At 32.9% G+C, this 15,312-nt stretch overlaps 3 protein-coding genes across 5 annotated transcripts; 2 read left to right on the top strand and 1 right to left on the bottom strand.

Annotated features, from left to right (window-relative positions):
• Positions 1-762: 762 nt before the first annotated feature.
• Positions 763-4,225, top strand: LOC114418909. Of its 3 annotated transcripts, none has more exons than XR_003668129.1 (6): positions 763-1,305; positions 1,778-1,911; positions 2,018-2,149; positions 2,358-2,951; positions 3,118-3,284; positions 3,658-3,764. XR_003668129.1 is itself a non-coding variant. In XM_028384456.1 (6 exons), exons 3-6 carry the CDS (start codon positions 1,787-1,789, stop codon positions 3,797-3,799), a joined length of 993 nt encoding a protein of 330 aa, XP_028240257.1. In that variant the 5' UTR covers positions 767-1,274; positions 1,374-1,430; positions 1,778-1,786; the 3' UTR covers positions 3,800-4,225. The 3 variants fall into 3 exon arrangements, 2 of the variants coding, with proteins under 2 accessions (XP_028240257.1, XP_028240256.1); XM_028384456.1 differs by lacking the exon at positions 3,118-3,284 and adding an exon at positions 1,374-1,430 and having other exon boundaries at positions 767-1,274; positions 3,658-4,225; XM_028384455.1 differs by lacking the exon at positions 3,118-3,284 and having other exon boundaries at positions 768-1,305; positions 3,658-4,225.
• Positions 4,226-4,710: 485 nt separating this feature from the next.
• LOC114418908 (cytidine deaminase 1-like) lies at positions 4,711-5,870 on the bottom strand. The gene has a single exon (XM_028384454.1). The coding sequence runs from the start codon at positions 5,789-5,791 to the stop codon at positions 4,955-4,957; it is 837 nt and encodes a 278-aa protein (XP_028240255.1). The 5' UTR covers positions 5,792-5,870; the 3' UTR covers positions 4,711-4,954.
• A 5,691-nt stretch (positions 5,871-11,561) lies between these two features.
• Positions 11,562-15,052, top strand: LOC114418906. The gene is made up of 8 exons (XM_028384451.1): positions 11,562-11,953; positions 12,202-12,269; positions 12,527-12,674; positions 12,757-12,837; positions 13,101-13,187; positions 13,404-13,489; positions 14,229-14,349; positions 14,728-15,052. Exons 1-8 carry the CDS (start codon positions 11,717-11,719, stop codon positions 14,803-14,805), a joined length of 906 nt encoding a protein of 301 aa, XP_028240252.1. The 5' UTR covers positions 11,562-11,716; the 3' UTR covers positions 14,806-15,052.
• The last annotated feature ends 260 nt before the right edge of the window (positions 15,053-15,312 follow it).

Here is a 15,312-nt window from a genome sequence, read left to right as displayed (position 1 = left end):
AAGAAAAAAGCTGCTTTGATTGACAACCTCATTCATATCTAGATAAAAATTTATTAATTTCGTTTCTTCCTTTATAGCCTTTTTTTTTTTTTGCACTTGGGGTCGATGACTCAATCTACTTAGCAGATAAGGGAAAAGTTTGGTGGACACCAAATTCTATTCAATACTGCAGAGGAAAAGAGAAAAAAGTGTATGATGATAAATGATGATATGATACGATAAGAAAAAAATAAAAAATAATAATTGATATAAAAGTGTTTGCATATCATCACTAAGATTTGAAAAAACAATTTACGATTGGGATTTCAGTTCCAATATAAAGCTTTTTGGGGTCATAAGTGTATTGAAAATTATCAATTTTCTATAATAGAGGTTATTAGTAATATTAAGTTTATTATGTATAGACAAACGCATCTGTTGTATTTATTTTAGTAATATAGGTCTTCTTGTATTAGAAAGATTTTTTATTTTCTCTAGCGGCGAGATATATCCAGTTTATTGTTGTGTCATTTTAAATTTAATATAATTGTAATTGCGATCACATTAATCCCATTAGTCTGTAATTTTAGTAATATATATCAATTATCCCGACAAAAGAGGATAAACTCAACCTGTCCATTCTAATTTATCTACTTGAAGTGCAATATCATCGTTGGCCCAAAAATAAAAGAGGTATAAAAATAATTAGTGTAGTTACCAGATCAAGATTTTTTTTTCCTTTGGACGAGTTCTTCAAACTATATATTATTTAAGGTCTAAACTAATGTCTAAATTTTTTTTTTGGCACAAGAAATTTGAACGTAAATCATTTAGAGAAAGATATTAAATTGAAATTAACCAGAAGGACCAGAAGGTTGTACGTTCAAAATTGCAAAACTTGCCTTGTTACTTCTTGGTGCCACTTTGTCAAATTGGGCACAGTGTAAATGACTATTTTGTTCATGAATGTGTAAAACCCAGTGAGGTCGCACCGCCGTCGCAGAGTCGCAGGACCACCAGGCCCCGTCGAACGCCGCTCTAGACCGCGTCGAACATCGCAGGTCCCCACCGGAGCCGTCGAAGGCATTGCGGCAGGCCGCCGTCGTCGTCCCTTTGAGGCTTTGACCCAGTTTCAAAAGCCCTTAAAGTATTTCTTCCCTTTCGTAAGACACTTCTCAGTTCTCTCTTTCTCCTCCTTCGCACATTGCTTCTGACCCGTTTGCAACCGCCGGACGTTCACGCTGCACCACCGCTGCTGCTGTACGCCGCCGTCGCCGATTGCGCCTCTGTTTTGCGTACTGAACTGCACTCCTCCTTATTCCCAAGGTTTCTCTATTCTGTTCATTTGTTTATCTTCTCTCATCTATGATTTTCATTGTTCATTTGTCTTGCAGCTCTTTTGTGTGTTAGTGGTTTGTTCTTTGTTCTCTTCAATCGGTTTGTTCTCACAGGTCTGTTGGATTGTTATGTATTGTATTTGTCTATCTGGATCTTATTCCTTATTATGATTATGATTTTTCAATTTAAGTTTGTTTAATGATGTGACTAAGAGGTTATCTTCTTTATCTATGCTGTTTTTTTAATGCATATTACTATATATAAGTATAATTTTTGCATTTTAGGTAGGAATGTAGGATCTTTTTATATTTCCCGAGTTATGAGTTTTCACCCCCCCCCCCCCCCCCCCCCCTCCTAATTCTATAAAATTTCAAGTTTAACAACGTTGCTGCCAACAATCCTGATAACTGTTTTTTGATTTTGGTCCCCGCTGTCAATTGGTTGATATTTTAAATTACAGCCTTGATCAATGGAAGGCAAGACAAGGGGTTGTTCTTCAAGTGAAGATAGTGATGGTGAGATCTATTTGCAAAATGCAAGTGATGAAGAGGAGCTTGGCTCTTCATCTGGTTCTATGCCCAAGTTGCAGTTCAGGTCAAGCATATTTACATTGTAAATTAGTACTCACCGATGAAGATATCTGTGTTTCCCATGCTAAAGTTAGATTTTCAAAGTGAACATTTTGCATTTCATTTACCAGGAACGTGAAATCCAAAGGCTGTTGGAATGAAGAAATGGGAATGGGAGAAGTCATTGAGAAGAATGGCAAAATGTGGATAACAACTGGAATTGTTCGCAGTGGCAAGATTTATTCTTCAATTGAAGAGACTTTGTAGGTGACATGCCATCTTTATATATATATACCCCTTTGTTTAGATGTGACATTCAGAAGTAGAGAAGAGTCGCGCAATTCTTAAAGCCTTAGCTTTCTGTAATAAGAAACTATGTAACTAGGCAATACACTTGTTTGCATGAGAAAAAAAAAAGATTATATTGAAATTTCATAATAACTTGAGCTTATGTAAAGGCTGATTTGGCAGGTATCTTATGGAACTAGGAGCCTTAGATATCGTAGATAATGATGGTAGAAGCTTATCTTTAACAGAAATGTATGAAAAGGTTGCTAGCGGGAAGAGTGGATGTTGTTGGGAGCTGTTTGAGGTTTACAGGCACCTCAAGTCTCTTGGCTACATTATTGGCCGGCATGGTGTTGCTTGGAGTTTGAAGAGTATTAAAAGTTCCCATAAAGCTGCTGCTGTTGAAGTCACAGAAGAAAGCAAACAACTAGAAGACACTGATTCTAAATCAGAGCTTTCCATCAATAAGTTATGGGTCTTGCTAACCAGTGCTCTTAGGACATTGGTTAAGAAACTAAAAGGAGAAAGTATTTATGTAGAAATCATAGGAGAGCGTAAAAAAAGTCATGAACAATGCAATTTTGTGCATTCCAATAAAAACATTTCTCCTTTTAGTTTTCTAGCCAATGCGGTACAGGCACTAGTTAGCACATGCCATAAGTTATTTGGAGAGTTGCAGGTAAATGATTTGAGGCCAGACTTTGATGTTTATCTTCCAAACAGCAGGTTTAGAAAGTCTTCTCCCGGTGATCCAAGTTTTCTACTGTACTTATCTAGGTAAATACTGCATCTCTCATTGCATCAGTAAGATTAATTTAGATTCAGAAATTTAATTGGCTAGTGATCTTTATATTGTTATCCAATGGAGTAATCGGCAACACCACTAAGAGTAATTCAAGCATATCATGCCTTAACTTTTTGCACTCACTCTATTGTATCATAGGAATTCATGGTGGCAGACATGCTACTTCATTGTGTGACATGTGTGTGGTTGGGGTGGGATCTTCTAAGGTGCAGGTGGGAGGCAATGTGGCTATGTTATTTCTCAAAGTAGAATACTTAGAATTGATAAAGGCGTTGTACCTGTCTGTTCTCTGATAGGATTTAAAGGTAATGGTAATATGAAAATGAAATTTTATATCTAAAGATATCTGTTGTTAGTTAAATGTGCTTCAATATATCCATGAGAAGGTGATAGCCATTTGGGACTTGGAGGAATAGTTCTAATTCCTGGGGGAGCAAGTGTGAATGAGCAACTAGTTGTTGTAGGTATTTATCTATTAGATTAGGACCACTTAGGCACAGAGTATGGTTATTTATTTTTAAAAATTGAACTGAAAAAGAACCCCACTGATTATTTGGTCCTTAATAATTAATATCTATGCAAAAATTTCCTTGGCTCTAATTTCCTTTTTTCTCCCTTCTTTTTGCTATCTGGTTATGGAAATGTATTAAATCAGTTATATCATGTATCTCCTGTTAGGGTTCAAAATCCACCATCTAGAGCAGAGATTGAAGCCCTTGAGAAACAATGTGGTGGCATCCCTTTGAAAATCTGCCTGGTCACAGAGGGAAGGGTCAGTTTCTTTTCCTTTGACAAGGTGGAACTTCCTGTTATACCCTGAACTTTTGGTACCAAGTCTACCTTTCCACTCTCGGCAGGGGGCAATGAAAACCAAGGATTGTAACAAGAGAATAATGAGTAGTTGTAAACTTGTAGCTTGTAGGATCCAATGATGTGCAAGAAAGCTGCAGAAGCTGTGGTAAAGTGATCAAGCAAATGGGCTCAACTTCTAAAATTCGATTCTTGTCAAACTGACCATGATTCTGTGTGAGAGCATGCTTTTGTTGATTGACCATAACAAGTTGACGGCAGTGCGTTTTCATATATTATAGAATATAGACTATATAGAGAACGAGAAAAGTATTTTGTTGGATGCATGATGTACAATTTAGTTATAATTAATTTAAAAGAGAAATGACTAAATTGTAATTTTCTTTTAGCAAATCCTGACATGATTTCAGGATTTCATTAAATGAAATGTCTTCAATATATTGGTCCATGCCAATAAGAGTACCAAAACTCTTCAAAATGCAAGGGTTGCAAATATATATATATTAATTATTATATTATTTTATAATTTAATCTAAATATAATTTTTATCGATTTAACTGTTAAATTATATTTATATATTGTTAAGATTATTTATGTTAAATTTTATCAAAATTAAAGAACAATAAGAAGATAATTAAATAATTTATATTTTAATATGTATGAATGAAATAACAAATAATTTTAAATTAATATAAAATTATATATATAAAAAAAATTTATGTGAAAGGAAACTAAAATCCATTGATGGGATTTTAAGAAATCATTATTCAATATAAATTTATTGAAGGCTTGAACCCTGACCAATTGGCCTGTGGCAACCCTTGAGTTCTTTGGTTTCCCACACTCATTGAAAGGATTAATCTGTTCAAGACATTGTTAGTTTGAAGTATGAAGTCTAAAATACAAAATAGCCTTCAGAAGTGCGAGAGAGACAGGACAATATTCTTCATTAGATGTAACAATATACAAAAAGAAAAAGCTTGTCTTAAAATATTAGAACCACATAGGCATAAATAGGAAGGGGATTATTATAGACCATCACCATGTCTATCCGTGACAATCACATTATTACAGGGTGAGGTCAGGTAAGGGTGCATCCAAATCCACTCTCAAATAGTATATATATATATTATTAATTTAGGGTAGAGAGAAAAAAAAACAATGTTCAAGTTGAAGGAGATTGAGAAGCAAGAAAATTGTTGAAGTGGCAGCGTGGCGCTATGGAATGGAGCAGCAACCTTGCAGTGTGATCCTGTTTGATGACCGCCCCTTCCTTCTCCACCAACACCGCCGCAACAATCTCTTCATAATCCCCACCGCCGCCGGCGATGAAGGCGACGATGGCGGCCTGAAGCGGTCCCAAGCTGGGGTTATAAGCAGCGGACTCAATGTAAGAGCCTTTAAAAACATTCCCCTTGGAATCGAGAAGCGCGACGCCGGAGGGGGACGCGCTGTAGGGCGCGTGAGAGTTATTGGCGGCCTCCAACGCCGCAATCGCAAGAGCGTTGAAATGATCGTTTTGGGGAAGAGAGAGAGCGTTGTGACGAGGCTCCAAGAGGAGAGGGACGGTTTTGGGGAGAAGGTCGTGGGGGCCGAAGTGGTGGGAGAGGAAGTGGGAGAGAGGGCTGAAGTGAGGGTTTTTGTGGGAGGTGATGAGGATTTGGATGTCGGGGGCGTCGCGGAGTTCTTGAAGGAACTGGCGGCAATGGCCGCAGGGGGCGGCGGAGACGGCGAAGGAGTCGAGGCGGGTCTCGGCGTTGTTGGCCATGTTGGTGAGGAGGAACTGTTCGGCGTGGATGGTGTGGTGGAAGGGGAGGCCGGGGAACTCCACGTTCACGCCCACGAAGATGCGGCCGGAGGCGGCGAGTCCGACGGCGGCGACGGGAAAGTTGGAGATGGAAGGACGGGCGAGGGACTGAGAAGAGGAAACGAGGGAAGGGAGGAGTTTGGAGATTGATTGGGATTCGGCCTCCGATGCGGAGATTACGAATCTGGGCTCCATAATGTTCCCACAAACAAGGAAGAGAGAGGGGAAGGAATATGGCGCTCCTCACTCTTTATTTATACTCAGAGAGGATTCCTTCATTGCTATGTGCCAGCTAAGTACCAAACCTTTTTCTATACCAATAATTCCTCATTAGTATTTTGCATTCATTTTCTTTTTTCCTTGGACACCTTTATTAATATCAATAATTCATACTTTTTATTTTTATTTTCTCTCTCATTAGATCCACTTGTTTGGGAGTTAAGTGACCCTCTCTTATCAATGGTGGATCCATTTTTTTTTTATTTTTTTTAGTGGAAGGCATATTTTAGCCGAAATAAATTTTGAATTATAGTTATTAATTTATTGTATATGTGAATACGTTTTATTGTAACTCAATTGTTTTTTAATAAGTAATTTTAGTATCACATTTTTTTACGAAAGCTAAAGTTGAAAAATGTTGTTTATTTTTTTTTTTTAACCATTGATTCAATCGTAGATGTCAAGTGTCTTTGTAAAAAAAAGATTTCTTCACCAACATGCTATGACTCTAACGAGAGAAAAATTATTAAGTAATTTTGCATCATGATATGGTCATGGGTTTTTTTGGACTCATGTTATTTTTATTATAAAATATTTATTAATTTTGTTAATAATTAATTTCTGTTGAAAAATTTATTTATCAAAATCTCTCTTTCGAAAAATTTGATTATTATCTATAAAAATAATATAATTCATAGAATTGATGGAATGTGTAAGATGTTATCACATATATATATGTAAAAAATAAGTTATTTAATAAAATAATTTACAATCAATTTTTTATATCAATTTTTTTAAAATTAATGACAACTATTACGTATCACCAGTATAATTAATCTCAAAGTGGGAATGTCCTTGTGTTTTGTGCGCTTGGGATCTACGTTTTTGTGTTTGGTACTTTGCAACTACTTACAAATGTTCATGACTATTTTTTTTTGTGAAGTAAATGTTTATGATTATGCATCTAATCAATTTAATGTAGCATCCTACTTTAATTTTTTTCTCACACAAGACAAAAAGGTATGTCGAGTGAATGCATAAACTAAACTTCGTGGGACACATCCTAACCTCAATAATAGAAAAATATCTCAAAGATGTGTTTGGCAATTCTCCACTCCCTTGAAAATGTAATGCATATTACTTTTCCAACAAACAAATTACTGTAGTTCACATGAAACCCTTGCAAAAGTCTTAGTCTTCCTTATGGAATGCATCATTCTAATACTGTCTTACTAGGGTATTTATAGGTCGATTTAGATCAATTTTTTATTAAATTTAAGATCAAGTTCAATCAAATTTGATCAGTTTAATTTGATTTTTATAATTTTTTTTAAAACTCAATCCAACTCATTTATGAACGGTTTGATTCGGTTATCCATTTAAATTTGATCTTTTTCTTTTTTTAAAACTATTTATGTCATGGTTCATTCAAATATTCAATATAATTAATACAATATTATTAAATGTATGAAAGTATTAAAATTGATTCATTTAATACATCAACATAATATTATAAAATGGACTAATACAAATTAAAGAATCACAACTATTCCATATAAACTAATTTCTTACAATAAGTGTTGTTGTAATCAGATTTGCTACAACCACATTTGTTGCAACAAATGAACAAAATATGATCTATTAATATTATAAACTTGACAGCAAAAAAAATGAAAAAAGGTGAAATAAATAATAATGTACTTGAAAGTGATGCCTTGAAAAATTTCAACATTAGTAATCTCAACACTTGAGTCTTAGTATTAGCAGTATTTAAAATCAAATCAAACAACTCTAAAAATTTTGATTGACTCGGTTCGATTTTGATCAAATCTATAAATCTAATCCCATCATCCAACTCGTACATGAACAATTTTGTTCGGTTCAATTGGATTTTGATCCAAATACATAAATGACTCAACCTAAATTATTCGGATTAGTTTGGATCAATTCGGGTTTGAGGTGACCTATGCCGGTGACCACCCCTATTCCTTATTATGTTGAGAGAACAAGACACAAAAATGTATAATAATAATAATAATAATAATAATAATAATAATAATAATAATGATAGTGATATTAATATCATTTAGTAGAATCAACAAAGAAATGAGAAACAGAGAGCGAGGTCATAATATTTCTGGACATAAATTTGATTAATTTCACTTGACTTGAATAAATTTTTTGAATATTCAAATAATATATATATATATATATATATATATATATATATATATATATATATATATATATATATATATATATATAACTTGACATCAGATTGGATCTTAAAGGTGTATGCTTTTAGACTTTTCAACTTGAAATGAATTTCCTCATTTTTTTTATTATTTGAATTTTATCTTATTTGATATCATCTTTTTTCTTATCATTTTTATTCTCTATTATTATAAATCAGTACAACATTTTATTTTAACTTTCAAGAGAAATTACTTTTTTTAAAATAAATTACACCAAACTATATATATATATAGAGAGAGATGAGAAATCAAATTATATATTGATATATATTATACAAACTATTATACCATCAATAGTTTGATTTATATAAAATATGATTATAACCAATCAAATTATTAAATTATAATTATTATTTTGATTGTTTGTATTAAATTTTACTAAAACAAAATAATTATTGGTATATAATTGAAGAGTTCTTATTTTATACATTTTAACGGTATACATTGTATCAATTTTGATGTATAATAATGGAATTTCAATCTATTGAATCTAATGACAATGTTTGAGATAAAATTATTTAACAAATGAAAAAATTTGTAAAATACTAGTGTAGTAGTTATATTTTATAATGATATAATTTAATCTCTCCTTATGTGTATGTAAGAGTGTATAATATGAATTCTTGCTTATTAACAGTCCAACTTAATTAAGTTGTTTTACGTAATTAGACTACTTAAACAAAACCTAATAAACTTGATTCAATTTAACACAATATTAATGAATTTGAACATCCCATGAAACTTGACTGAACTGTGTGGCGTGCTGGTCTATGACAAAAGATAAATAGGTGAAAAAGAAAGAAAATTCAACAGCAAAGTTTCCTTGAAAAATTCATAGGAAAGTAATTGTCAAATTTGTTAACCATATACGAAGAATTAAAAGTGACATATAGCTTGCCGTTATCAACTTTGTTTAATACAATAATTGCTTATTTAGTTTTTGGTATTGGTGGTTATCTCAAGTTGCGTGTTACAATATTGTAAAAAGCAAATGGAATTAAAGAAGGAAAAGGTCTCATCAAAACCATATACAACATGATTAATGGAAACAAATGCATTTTTTTTTAAAAGCTTTCTCATCTCATAGTATTGTTTAATTTTCTTTATTTGTCTTTTTATTGCCTAGGTTGCTTCTACTTCTTTTTGTGTATCAATTAGCATAGGAAATGTATCATCTACAAGATTTAAACCAATTAAATTTAATACCTCTACACTTGTATCTTTAACTTGTCTTTATTTACCGATGTGAAATATTATAGATCTCCGATATAAATCTTTATCGTCAAGTTATAATGTATAAAACTATGTTTAATTACAATATAACAAGTTGAAATTATATGAATTAATGTATTAAGGAAGGAAAATGAGATAACAAAGATTAAATGTTTTAAAATTAATATTGATTTGACATGATATGAAACGTTAAATGTGATTTAAATTAAAGACAATATATATATATATATATATATATATATCTTTATTTGTATTCAACTATTCTAGACTCTTAATCGTAATTAAACAAGTAAATAAAACATCAAATACTAACAAAATATGAAAATTAATTTAAAGATAATCAGTATATTGTTATTAGACTATCAAATTTTTATGCTGTAATAACATGTATATTATAAAAAAAATTAATTTAGTTGATTAAATATGATGTATAAATTATTATAAGATATCCATTATCTTCATTTTACACAAAAAAAAATAGCCATTCTCACAAACACTCCCAATCATTAGAGCACTACAATATAAATTAGTTTGCACATCAGCAATGGCTCACTAAGTTTTTTGAATCCCTCTTTGACTTTAGGATTTCGTAACAGCTGGTGTTTTCTATAGTAAATAATCTGCAATTTATATATTTATTTATGCTTGCAAGTACGTACTGTATATAATATAGTTGCTGCAAGCTTTTTATTTTTTTATTTTTCCTGAGAATAATTGCTGCTAGCTAGAAGGCAATATTATATTATACACTGGTAGTATTGTGTTTCATGTAGTTTGTGACATTTTTTGCATTTAAACTTGTTACTTGATTGCCCACAATCCCCCAAAATGAAATGTTACGTCTTTGGTAGGCCAGCCTTTCCTAATCACCCACAAAGACAGTACATTTAGTTTAGTTATATTTGATGGTAGTTCTCTCAACCCTCTTGTTTTTCTATTTATCTTTTAGTTAATTAAAAACGGGTGGAACTCGTTTTGGTTTTCGTTTGTGGTATCATAATTCTGAAACTTGTTTTCTCTTTTGAGCTCTTAGTTTTGGATTGACATCCCATGAAAAGAGACAACTCTATTCATTAGAAACAAAAGATCAGACAATTTTATCACAATGACAACGAAAGCAAGAGTTATTGACGCTGTCAAATTTTTTGTTTTAAAAAGTTAACATGCAAAAGTTGTGTTTGATCTCTATTTTTTTAATAAGAGGTAGTGACGTTTAGGTATAAATTCAAGTTCCTTGTATTGAATACTAGCTAGCATGGCGAGTTGTTTCTTAGCAATTCTACAGAAGTTGAACAACGCAAGTTGTTGTAACAATAATTCTATATTGTTTTCATGTTAAATTGGTCTCAAGTTTTTTAAGCTATAATATAATGTATAGTTTCTTATTTCTCTATTATTTTCTAGAAGATGTTAACAGCTTTGTGTGAACTGTTTTGTTGTTTTTCTACAATAAATTCTTCTGCGGTGCGGTGCCATGTCACGAGAGAGGCTTGCTTTTTTTTTTTTTTTATGGCTACGTTCATGAACTGGGCCATTTAGTCAAATCTCTAGCAATTTCATGCAAGCTTCTCAATGTGGGCCTTGAAGTCAAGTCTGGCCATGTTAGGTTAATTTAATTTTTTTTTATTGGTATTATTCACCAAACTGATACATCACTGTTCCAAAGTCACTAGAAAAACAAACAAAAAAGAGAGAGTCACAACTAGGGGTTTAGCGTTGGGCAGTGCTAAAATCAAAGACTTATATTATTTATATAAAAAAGATCAACTTATAATATTGTTTTTCAAAAAATTATATTATATATTAGTAATCTTATTATATATATATGACTTTTAATTGTATAAAATTTTTGTACTAATGCTAATTTTCTTGTTCAAATGAGCTCTTAGGTTGGTATTTGGGCTATAGAATATTACCGTTCCCGTAGGAGAAATCCTTTTTTTTTTTGTTACATCTACATTTATAAGTAAAATAATAAATGAAATCACTACTTTTTTCTTTTTGCTGATTTGAAATTACTACTAATATATCTTGAACTACAAAAAAAAAAACCCATCGCTTAACAAAATTTATGCATATACAATTTTCATACATTTACGTTTTTAGTAAAAAAAAATGTCAATGTTAATAAAACAAATAAAATGGAAATTGCATAAACTTTCTCTTCTCTTGTATTATAATTTATATGATGTGAATTATGATGCGAGACATTCCTGAAGTTGTGTAGTCCAAAATGATTTATTTATCTGAAAGTAAAATTTTATAGTTATGGTAGTGGGCTAGAAGGCAGCCACGTAAGGTGGGTATGTATCACTTGTCAATGATGTTTGAGGATAATCCAGGCAGCGGAGAAGTGAAGTGGTAGTTCCATTTGGATGAGGATGACATGTGTTGTTGAGTGAAGTGTGAAAGGATGACCAATTTTGTTGGACTAAGGTTGCACACGAGGTTGCCATTGCCAGTGTTGGGTGATGTTTCTGCCACTGCCACTTCCACTACTCTGTCAAGAGCAGTATTAAAGAAGTGGAATTGGAGAGTTAAGGGTCCTCGTCGTATGCTATTGGGCCTTGGGGTTTCCTTCTTGTCTATGGCTGGTAGCAAATCCTTCATTGCCTTGGCTAGGATAACGGCTGGTCCCTCTGTGGATGAGGTCATCATTCCATAATCTTTCTTTCATGTTTCATGCTCTATGGATGCACATTGCTGATGCCTTGATAGGCTAGCCGAATAATGAATATGTCATGGTATTCTATTGTATTGATGTGCACAATAATTCAACCAATTTAAAAGAGTTATTTTGTCTAGTGTTCCACGGCTCAGGTCTTGTGTTTTGAAATTGAGTGCAAATTTATTTGTATTTGTTTCTCTAATTCTTTGTGCCACATTCCCATTTTACAGATACTGAAGAATGTCGAATGGCCCGACCAGTTCCCCTTTAAGGAGGAGGATTTCCAGCGCTTCGATGAGTAAATTTCTCCCCTATTTGCTTTCTGCATTTTGTTTCATATTTGCTTGTGTAAAGAATATTGACATTTTTTAGTTTACAAAGCAAGGCTATAACGTGTGTAAATGTTTTCTTTTTAATATGACTAATGCATTGGCTGTGGTGTTCAAATTTTTGTTGAGTCTTTTGACTTGTGCCTTTTGTTTCAAATGATTCCTACCCTCTCTATTTTCTATTTGTTAGCCTTTGTGTATAATGCCAATAAATTTTTCTCCTTAGGACACCGGATTCCTTGTTCTATGAAGCTCCTCGATTTGTGACACACATTGATGATCCTGCAATTGCTGCTCTGACTAAGTATTACTCCAAAGTTTTCCCACCTAGCAACACTCCTGGAGTAAGCATTTTGGATATGTGTAGCAGTTGGGTAAGAGTTTTAGTACTATAAGTCAGTCTCTTTGGTGTTGCATTGCATATACATATTGTCATAATTCTCCACTTTGCATTAGGTCAGCCATTTTCCATCAGGATACAAGCAAGAACTAGTGGTGGGATTAGGCATGAATGAAGAAGAGCTGAAGGGGAACCCAGTAAGACAATACTCTTTCTGAGTTATGTGATGATCATTGACCTTTAATTTTGGGACTGAAACTGAATTTGGTATTCTTAAGGTGCCTCTTTTAGATATATTTTTTTCATATCCATTTGCGATCCTACAGCCTGTATTCAATAATTTAGCCAGTACTGAATTCAATTCAACTAAAAAGTAGTGACAGCTATATCTCAAGATTCTCAACATTTTAATTTTGATAGAGAAGCGTGGACCTACTAATAGAAATTGTTGATGTTGTAGGTTCTCACAGAGTATGCTGTGCAAGACTTAAATGTGAACACAAAACTCCCATTTGCGGATAACTCTTTTGACATCATCACTAATGTGGTAAAAATACTTTCCCATATATCTTAACTTCGATGCTTGAAAATATTTCAAGTGGTGCATGCTATTTTCTATGTATGATGCATATTTTTGCAGCAGTTACTCCGGATCCTTCCCTCTCCTCATTTAAAATCTTTTGGGGCTAAAACTGTGTCTGAATTCTTGATTAGCATATATATATAAGCCATTTAAAGCTTAAAAATTGAATATGCCCTGCAGGTGAGTGTTGATTACCTTACAAAGCCTCTTGATGTTTTCAAGGAGATGTGCAGGATACTTAAACCAGGTGGACTGGCCATAATGAGGTGATAATCTTGTCAACCATTTCGGAATTACTTCATATTAACAGTTTTGTAAAATCTGATAATTGAAAGAAGATTTTCCACAAACCACTTCCATATAAAATCAAACAATTTCTTGGATATTTAATAATCTGAACACAGCTAAATAATCTGTACTCAGAAATTTTCTGGACCCTTCTAACCATCTGGTATCTAGAATGAATATTTCAGATTAAGAATTATGTTTAGAAATTCCCCAATGCATCTAGAAAAAGGGGAAAGACGATGCAAAAGAAGGCTAAACAAGCTAGCCAAAGTGCCTGACATGGATATAACGATATATTTTATACTAACCTAAATGTTTAAAACCAATGAACCTAGCATTAAAGTTTAAAAGCAATCTGCAAGAAATTTCATACTAAGGAAGATGCAACTTCAATTGTGCTTAATAACTTTACACCATTAATTTTCTTAAAAGTGACACTTTTAATTATTTTTGAGATGCCAGTTTATACAGTCAATGAACTTTTTAACAGTTCTGCTCATGTTTGAATCATATCCAAGATCTGTTACCCCTCGACCACTAAAATTCATTGCCAAATTGTCAGAATGCACACAACTGTTCCTTTATTTCATATTGCATATAAACAAGCATTTAATCTTTACAGCAATGCCTGTTTTCTGTTGGATGATGTTTCATCTTTTATTGATCTTGTACTCGTATGTGCTATGCAACTCATGATGTCTTCATTGATGATTTTAGCTTTTCAAACCGATGCTTCTGGACAAAAGCCATTTCTATATGGACATCAACTGGGGATGCTGATCATGTTATGATTGTTGGGTCATATTTCCATTATGCTGGAGGATTTGAACCTCCTCAGGTAATTCCATAACTGATATTTTTTTCAATGCTTACGTGAAGGACATTCAGCTATCTGCACGGTCATAATTAAATTTTCCATTTAGTAGTAGACTGACACATTTTATGGGGACAAGATTCAAGTAGCATGAATCTTAAACTACTTTCTAAATTCTAATTTCTAGGATCGGTTTATTAACATACTATAGTATGTTTCATCTAATGCTGAAGGGTACTTTCTTTCACCACTGCTCGTCTCTATATATAAATCAGAAATTTTAAACTCTACTAGGCTCATAAAATAATTATGATAACTCTCTGCAATGTTTCATATAATTACTATGGAAGTGTTATTGCTGAGGTCAATTCAAGGCTTAATGCCGTTTGCATTTTTCTGTAGGCTGTGGATATATCTCCTAATCCTGGACGCTCAGATCCTATGTACATTGTGTACTCTAGGAAGCTCTCTACTGCTTGAGAGAAATATGAAATGAGAGTTCGTACCAATATAGTATTTACTTATCACTTATCAGTAGTGAATCTGACGGGAGAAATCCGTTCATATAATCATATTGTATCTTAATCTTTTTTATAGTAATGTTTCTTGTGACCAAGGCCCTTCATGGGAATGTACACAATATCTCCAATTAAATTATTTTTATTGTCTCTCGTGGCATATCAGTATATGCAGTAGATAACTAATCTATTGGTGTTAGTGATTGTTACCACAAGCATTGAACACACAAACTGAATTCCTAGCTCTTTGTTTCTTGTACTCTACAATCATGCATAAAAAATTGCTACTTTGGGAAGATCTACCTTTCGGTTCATTGGAGATCTGTGAAACATTAAAATTCAAAAGCACTTGTTTCTTTATGGTCGGTAGTGGCAGTTGCCTTTTCCTTTTGCTTGATCAGGCATTTAAAATTTTGTTTAGGTAGAGATCACAAGTATACGTTTCACTGGAGCAGTCAAGTAAAAGTTA

The sequence above is a fragment of the Glycine soja genome, chromosome 7 (assembly GCF_004193775.1).
Source record: "Glycine soja cultivar W05 chromosome 7, ASM419377v2, whole genome shotgun sequence".
In the NCBI taxonomy this organism is placed as follows: Eukaryota; Viridiplantae; Streptophyta; class Magnoliopsida; order Fabales; family Fabaceae; genus Glycine; species Glycine soja.
Note: the sequence above shows the minus strand (reverse complement) of the source record. Positions and strands in the feature narration are given on the sequence as shown.

What these genes read in the sequence shown, in the direction of transcription:
- LOC114418908 (XM_028384454.1), bottom strand. Translation starts at nt 5,791, where the DNA reads ATGGAGCCCAGATTCGTAATCTCCGCATCGGAGGCCGAATCCCAATCA.
- LOC114418909 (XM_028384456.1), top strand. Translation starts at nt 1,787, where the DNA reads ATGGAAGGCAAGACAAGGGGTTGTTCTTCAAGTGAAGATAGTGATGGT. An exon ending in ATGCCCAAGTTGCAGTTCAG is followed by an intron (nt 1,912 to 2,017) that starts GTCAAGCATATT and finishes TTCATTTACCAG; the next exon opens with GAACGTGAAATCCAAAGGCT. An exon ending in TTTCTACTGTACTTATCTAG is followed by an intron (nt 2,952 to 3,657) that starts GTAAATACTGCA and finishes ATCTCCTGTTAG; the next exon opens with GGTTCAAAATCCACCATCTA.
- LOC114418906 (XM_028384451.1), top strand. Translation starts at nt 11,717, where the DNA reads ATGACCAATTTTGTTGGACTAAGGTTGCACACGAGGTTGCCATTGCCA. An exon ending in TGGATATGTGTAGCAGTTGG is followed by an intron (nt 12,675 to 12,756) that starts GTAAGAGTTTTA and finishes ACTTTGCATTAG; the next exon opens with GTCAGCCATTTTCCATCAGG. An exon ending in GAGGATTTGAACCTCCTCAG is followed by an intron (nt 14,350 to 14,727) that starts GTAATTCCATAA and finishes ATTTTTCTGTAG; the next exon opens with GCTGTGGATATATCTCCTAA.